General features: G+C 42.8%; 1 protein-coding gene across 1 annotated transcript in view; it reads left to right on the forward strand.

Annotated features, from left to right (window-relative positions):
• Nucleotides 1–7018, forward strand: part of CLMP (CXADR like membrane protein) — a 63755-nt gene extending 56737 nt beyond the window's left edge. Inside the window, exons 6-8 of the mRNA XM_019547052.1 lie at nt 222–344; nt 1832–1973; nt 3572–7018. Of these exons, the coding sequence (XP_019402597.1) occupies nt 222–344; nt 1832–1973; nt 3572–3866 (560 nt within the window). The 3' untranslated portion in view covers nt 3867–7018. The remainder of the gene's footprint in view (nt 1–221; nt 345–1831; nt 1974–3571) is intronic.
• The last annotated feature ends 1030 nt before the right edge of the window (nt 7019–8048 follow it).

An 8048-nucleotide genomic window follows, 5' to 3' on the forward strand; every position in this document is an offset into this window, starting at 1 on the left:
GAAGCACCATTCCTGTAGCCTCCAGTTGGTCTCCGCTATGCACATCTCGTGACGTCTGCCTCGACCGCTCACTGGCAGGATGGAAGAGAAGACCGCCTGTGCGCCCATCTCCCTCAGCACGCCTCCCAGAGCATGGTAGTCCTCCATCAGGCCAGACTTCCTGCCTATTTCTATTATTGATTAATTTTCTTATTGATTAATAGTTTCTTTTTCTGTCTCAGATATTTCTAACCCTGGGCAAGTCCTGCTGAAGAATCTCACGCAGATGGTCGCGGGGTCCTACCAATGCACTGCCTACAATGAGGCTGGACAGGAAAGCTGCACTGTGCAGGTGAAAGTGCGGTGTGAGTATCAGAAGGCAGAGAACACTACAGTCGTGGCAGGCTTTCCTAGCAGTTCCTCGTCTGCTGATAGATAGATACCCCGTGCCTGTGCAAGACTCTTGCCACGCCTTTGAGTTGACTTTAGCACTTGCATAATCTGCAGCACCTCCTCCTTGCTCTCTAATTCACTTTATAAGTTTGTATAACATTCACTGATGTAACCTGGGGTAGAACAAACATGGTTCAGGCACGGACACTCTGGGTCCTCAGAGGCTCTGCCTCTGTGAACAACTGCCTGACAAGGCACTGGGACTAAACCTGAATTGTGGAGCTTGCAGCTTCTCTGGTGGTTGCATTTACAGCGTTAACAACTGTGCAGTAGATTCCTGTTAACTATAACATTTCTGCAGACTGTCTATCTTTCTGATTCCAAATTAAGCATCTATGCCAATTAAGAGAAGAATCTGTCAAAAAACTGCCTGCAAAGACTTACTCTGAAACAAAAAATATGCTGATTGAAAGTGACATTTGCCTCATTTCCTTTAAATACATAGTTGACTTCTGCATGAAGACCAGAGCTCTGAATATCACACCTGGCCACTACATCATCAAGAGTGGGGGAGAGGGGTGTGCGTGCCTGCACCTTAGATTGATGCTAGCTCAATTGTAGACACTTAGTTTGGTTGATGAGTAGCATTTCAATTTAAATCCATCATAACGGACTGAAGCTAACCTGAAGCAGATGGGTTGAACTGAAAAAAGAGTCCACACAGCACCAGTTTTGTGGTATTTTAACTCAGTTGGTTTAAAATCTCACTAAGCCGGCACAACTCAGTGTGTAGATAAGCCCTAAAGACACAAGTTTCAGCAAAGCCAAAATAAGTCACCCCTAAATTGAAGGAAACTGGGGTTTGCATTGGCTCAACTGAAGCTAGAAAGGGAGGTGTTCTCACATTAACTGTTTTTATGAAAATGCCTTCTGTCCATACAGGTTTTAATTTGTTCTGTTTTAAATCTAGTTCTGTTTTCTGAATAAAATAATCCACTGTGCAATTGGACGGCGTTCATTTTGGCCATATGGACATACCTGTTCATAAAAACGAAACTGTTTGCCTCTAACAGTCCTCACGCTGCTTTGCTTTACAGAGGATTACCCACACGTCCCCTTCTGCTCTGGCTCTGGAGTCATGCTGATCAGAGGTCCTCTCCCTGTTTCAATGCTGGCCTGAATCATGAGCACCCCAGTTTTTGTTCAGTGCTGTTGGAGTTGCATGCCCTCCCCAATACAGCAGCAACCATGCTGTGCGAGGTTTAAAAAGCAGTTCAAATGTATCCTGTGCTGCCTCTGACCGCAGACAAGGCCGGAATAAATTGATTAAATAAACTGTGTTCTAACTTACCCCCATGAAATCCCATTGCCAACAATGAATGAAACCCGGGTAGAACTTGACCATATGACTCCAGAGACAATCTACCGATCTGCATGTATTTATTTTCTGGTATAACAGATGCACAAAATATCGGGATGGTTGCTGGAGCAGTGACTGGCGGGCTGGTGGGATTGTGCCTGATTCTCCTGAGTGTGCGGCTGACTATGAAGAGGAAGGAAAAGAAGAGATATGAAGAAGAAGACACCCCAAATGAAATCAGGTAAGGCCCTCTCATTAGCCTCTCCTTCTTCAGGCTCACACATACTGAGCATTATCCAAGCTGACACAGTTTCTGCTCTCTATCAAGGAACAACCAAATCCCTCTTTGTGGATCCTGTGATAAAAAAGACCGTAAGGCTCCCAGAGTGACATGTCATTAATGAGATTCTTGATAACAAGGATGTTATTGCAGGGAAAATAAAATAGAGCGATAAAAAGGTATGCTCCAAGTACAAGTATAGTACACAAAGACATTAAATACACTTTAATTAAAATCTGGTCTCTCTCTCTCTCCCCCACTTTCCCCCACCAACATGCACATGTGTGTACATGCACATGTATGCACATGCAGACACACACCATTCCCATCACTCTTGAGCCTTTATTTATCTCTTTACTGAACAGAATTCAGGAAAATGCCCTTGGGGTTCTGAAATACTTTACTGATTTATTCTCAGTTTTGATTCCTGTCTGGGGTATGGTGGGACAGGTATGTTCTTGCAGTCTTTCTGACTGCATTTAACAACTGCACTTGCGAATTCATTTCAGGGCCAGGGAACTATTTTAGCATGAGCACAGGGAGTGAATCTCTGCCCTGGGCAGGTGTAGCAACAGTGCTGACACATTATTTGAACTTGCTTGTTCCATGAATATGACGGAAGTCCGTCAGCCCGCCCACCCACCCCAACAAGTCTTTCCCAGATGTAGCATGAGTCCTCCGTAAGGAAGAGGAAATCTCTGGGAACATATTTTAGCAAGCCATGCCCTTGGAGAGAACCTTTTGCTTCCTTTTGGCCTTAATTCTGTTTAAGAAGGACTGCCTGGCCTCGCTTGACATCCTCTCACCTTTAAGCGGGAGTCTTTCTAATCCATTCAGCAGTGGTTCTCTCTGCCCAGTTATGGGTCAGGATGACTATTTAAGTGCCTTGTGTTCTGGAAATAAGCTGTTTGCTTTGCTAAGCCCTAGCCTGCTGACAGAGGTTCCCTGCCTGTCTCTCACCTGCTTTCTCAGCTTCAGTCTCTCACTATCCATTTCTCTTCCTCTTTTTTGTTTCCGTCTCAGCTTCCTACATTGTCTGTTCAGCCATCTCTCCTCACTCTGCCTCTTCTCCTTCCTTTTTTGTGCCTGATACTGCCCGCTTACACTAGTGGCATTTTACTGCTTAACTGGTCCCACTGGTTTCTGCTCCAGTGAACAAGTACTCATGCATTATGAGTTAGAAATATAGAATAAGACTGCTAATATCTGAACTCCTTTGCGCTTGTGCTCTGCATGCCTCCCACGGATGTCAAAGCCCTATTCTGATTAAAATAAAGCCATGAGATAAGTGTGTTGTTAAACCTATTTTACAGAAAGGTTAGGTGAGGCTTGGAGAATTTAAGGTGCTTGCTGCAAGGACACACGGGAAGTTAGATGCCAAGTAGAACTGAAACCAGGAGTCCTGGCACCGTGCTCAGACCTATTTGTCTATCATATAAACAATTGAGAACCTTAATGAACACATGTTGTTCCTAGTGGCAACTCAATTGGGTATAATCTGTGGGTGTTTCCATTCCAGTTTTGCTGTTTTAATCCCAACATCTCTTGCTTGATTGCAGAGAAGATGCAGAGGCCCCAAAAGCCCGTCTAGTCAAACCAGGCTCCTCCTCTTCTGGCTCCAGAAGCTCACGTTCAGGCTCTTCCTCGACAAGATCAACAGCCAACAGTGCCTCTCGCAGCCAACGGACTTTGTCAACGGAGGCCACCCCTCAGATAGCTCCTCCACGCTACACCCAGGTGGATGCCGAAGGAAAGGAAATGGATCCAAAGAAAGTCGATCACGCAAGCCTGAAGAAAACAGGAGCCAGCCCTATCATGGTGCCCGCTCAAAGCCGGGCCTTCCAGACTGTCTGACTGCTTGCCAGCTGTCCTGAGACTGCTGCCTTCCAGAGCTACTGTACACATCACACGTCCTATATGAAGTGTTAGATTAGCTTGTTATCTTGCAGGTCAGCTTATTTTTAATCACTCGCACCAGAAAGTCCTCACCTTCGACTGTCTACATATTCCTGCACTGAGTTTCCGATACAGATTTTTGAAAAAGGAACTGAAGTTGAGGGAAAGGGATTTTCTTTTTGAAATTAACTCTTCAAAAAAGGGAGTGTCCAGTCCCTAAAAATACAGCTGAAAAATCTGGAAGTGTAATGTTTTGGGGTCTGGAACCAAACCTCACCTTTCATGGGGCATGGGGGTGGGCTTTCATGGGGCATGGGGTGGAGAGGTCATTTGTACAGCTTTTTAAAGCCTGTAAATGATGTCATCTGAGGCATAGTCTTCACTGAGGATGCTCCTCAGGTCAGCTTCAAAGGGAATTTAACAACTGCTTCAGATTTTTTGCATTTGCCTTGGTGAAATGTTATAGGAAGCTGAGATGTGAACAAAAGGGAAAGCGACAACTTGAACTGCCATTGAGAATCAGCTTTAATGTAAAAGTCTGGACTAGCCTTTGTACTGAAGAAAGGTCCCTCTTTATTTGGCGAGAGAAATGCATTAATTGCAAGAGGAAGCTTAGCACTGAATTAATAGAGTTATGATTGTGTTGAAGTAACAGATTCTGATCTTATTAGCACCAGCATACTCTGAAGAGTTGATACACTGATTTCTATGGAATTACATCGGTACACCACTAGTTTACATTAGATCAGGATCAGAATCAGGCCCTGAATCCCAAATAAAGGAGGCCCCTGGAGCAGTCAGACCATGGATCCGATGATGTGGGAGGGTGCGCTTCTGAGTCCTAGGAGTGATAATGCACCACTGCTGGGGTGAGCAGTATTGATGAAACCTTTTGGAGAGTCTTAGGGCTGAAAGAACAAGGGGCTTGGATTGCCTTTTTCCTGTCAGAATAAAAGGCTGAGATGCATTAATAGACACTTGTGTGAGGGAAGTGCACAACAAATTTAAAACTAAGAGAAGAACAATCTTTTGTGCACATCACATCTCATGGTGGAAGGCATTGTCACGCACAGTTACAGAAGCTAAGGACTCAGTGGGGCTCCAAAAAGGATTAGACATCACAAGAAGCATAGAAATGTTATCGGTGATGACATTAGGTAGGACAAACCTTTCTAATGGATATAAAGCCACCTGCTTCAACCAAGTAGTGTGTGATGGGGGCTAGGGATAAACTTCTCCCACAAGCAGATTATTCCATGATTGTGCAGCATGGTGTTCTTTGCACTTTCCTTTTGAAGTGCTTGATCTTGGCTGCTATTATACACCAGATTTGGTACTAAATGGGCCAATGGTCTGAGCCGGTCTGAAAGTCCTACAATTTGTACTCCTATATTTAGGACTGAAATATTGTAACTGGTTTCTGTTCTTTCTCTCACCTGAGAAGGGGGAGTTGTCTCTGTTCCACGGAAAAAGTCCATATTGGAGACATCCTGGTACTGTACAGAGAAGTACACAAGTATGAATCTGTAACTTACTTTCACTTGAGGGATTATGCTTACCCTTTTTTGTAACTGAGGCCGGGTATTTCAGGTTCTTTGATGGAAACTTTAGAAAAGAATTGCTATTGCTTGTGATTTCCCCAGAAGTACGAAGCCTTGATCAGATGCAAGACTCTGATTTTACTTTCAACAGGTAATGGTGTTTCAAAGACACTTGAGGGTGTCCAGGAGGAATTATACCTGGCCTGTATTCTTTGAGTACCTTCTCCTTTCTAATAGTTTTACTCCCTTCATCCTCACGTGCAAAAATGCTCACTTCCCTTATCCCAAATACAAAGTTTCCACCCTCAGTATGGCAACAAACCACTATTGTTACATAAGGGAGTTCCAGATTTAATCATAGAAGTCTATTGGGAAAAGCTCTGATTGCAATACTTTTTGTCAAACTTCTGCTTCCCTGATGCAGTATATAGTGTTGAGAGGCAAGGGTTGGCCATTGTTTCTGTTTTTCTTTTGATCCTGTGCCAGTGTTTTGACCACAAGGGAGTTTCTGATAGAGCTACCCCTGCATAAACTGGTGGGTGTAGTCACGGTCATCAGCTACTTTGGAAAAAGTAGCTGATAAGTATTTGTGGTTCCCCTCCCTGCATAGAGGGCCTTTCAAAGCATCTCTTAGGTGCCACAAGCCCTCAGGGTGCAGGGCATAAGCAAAACATCTCATGCAGTGCACGGTTTTTATGCTGACCTTCTCCACAAGGGAGAATTTCACCAAGCAGGTGTTTGTATGGTGTTAGGAGACTACAGTCTTACCCAGAGTATCTCCAACATATTCTCTAACATTTCTGAGATCCTTTATTTCAAGTAAATGCTGGATCAGACTGCTCACTAGAGAGCTTCATACATGTGTAACCAGTGGTCTACTACCAGAGAATGGAGGTAAAGGATTCATAGTTGAGTTGGCTGAGGTCTAGATACAAGATACTGTACATTCTTTTTGAGCCTTTACTTGATACTCTAGATCTGCCGGCCAAACTCGCCATTATGTAATTAAAACCAGCAAAAGGCTATGGTGCTGCTGTTCCAACCAGGTACCAATGATCTTACAGGTTTAAAATGAAATCAGCAATGAACCTCATTTAAAATGAAACCAAAAAAGGGAAGCGCTACCTAGTCAAAGGGAACACAGGGAAGTGATTATTTCAGAGATGAGTTATTTCATTTTCAAAGGGATGTTTTCTGAGCTCAACATAGAACAATCAAGAGCTTTAGGAGGGAAATAAGTTATGGCAAACCAAACTCTTTTGTAAAATATTGTATTTGAAGCATCTACTGTTATGCTGTATACCAATTATTACTCTAGTGTAATTACATACAACCTTACGTAGCTTTCTTGATTCAGTGGTTAAACTGAGTTTACTTTTCTCTTCTACCTGCTATAATTGGTGTACTTGTATTGTGTCTGAGCAACACAGAGGAAACCATATTTATTATAGATTCCTTTGAATCAACAATGTAATGGGATTTGGGGTTTTTTGTTTTGTTTTTTGTTGATTTTTTTAAATAAAGATGCTGCAGGTAGACAGACTGCAGTTCAGCTAAACTTGTAATAATGTTCTGTTTGCCAAGATTTTTTTTGTACTATACACAGTGAGGCAAAGTTCCAAGCGAAAGCCGGAGATCAGAAAAATACTGCCTGCAAACTAATAAGTATTCTGTGTTTACGGTGTTTTAAAGCCTGAGGGAAGCCACAATCTCTCTCTCCCAAGGGCCTTTCAGTCTAAATTAGACGCAAGACAAAATATAGAATGTAAGTATGAAATAAACTCCTGGCCTCATTGAAACCAAATAGGATATTTTCTGTGGACTTGAGCAATGCAGCCTTTCACTTGCAGGTTTGGGTTAAGGTAGATATTGGGTATAGAGCACAAATGCAGTTCTCACAATAAAGAGAACCAGGTTCAACCTTACACCTGAGTTTATAAATATATAAACTAAAAGGTTTGCACGATGACATTAAAACCATTAAAAATTAACCCGATTACTATTACAGGGGTTCAGGCTTTGCCTTTTTCCCTGGATGTTTTATGCAAACGTTTCCAGTTGCAATGGGTATCAGCTCTTTTATCTATTTATTTATTTATTTTGCAGGTCACTGAGGACAACTTGCGGTACAGTTACACAATTGGAAGCAAAATACAATGCCAAACTAGTTGTTTGATAGGTGTCAGCTTTGCTTACCAATACAGGAAAGAACTGACTCTGCCCTCAGAAAGACAGGCTCTCGCCGCCTTGGTTCTGGGCCCCTTCTTGCTATGTTGGCACATTTATTTTTAATTTATTTCTTCTATGCAGATTATTTCCTAGCATACAGAGTAGACCAAGGGAGTTTTAACATAAAGCAAGCCAACGACACAAAGGGTTTCTCTTACAAAACATGAGGAATCCCTGAATTTTTAATCCAGGAATAGAAAGAAAATTATGTAAATGTACATGCTTTATTGTCAGACTGGGATCTTTTTCCAGGCAAGGACTGCCTTTCACTATGCGTTTGTATGGTGCCTTGCTCAGTGGGGACCGGCTCTCTTTGGGCAGGCAGAAGTTGGTGGAATACAAATCTTTAGCGAGAAGAATTAGAAAAATA

This window comes from Crocodylus porosus, unplaced genomic scaffold (assembly GCF_001723895.1).
Source record: "Crocodylus porosus isolate Cpor-Errol unplaced genomic scaffold, CroPor_comp1, whole genome shotgun sequence".
In the NCBI taxonomy this organism is placed as follows: Eukaryota; Metazoa; Chordata; order Crocodylia; family Crocodylidae; genus Crocodylus; species Crocodylus porosus.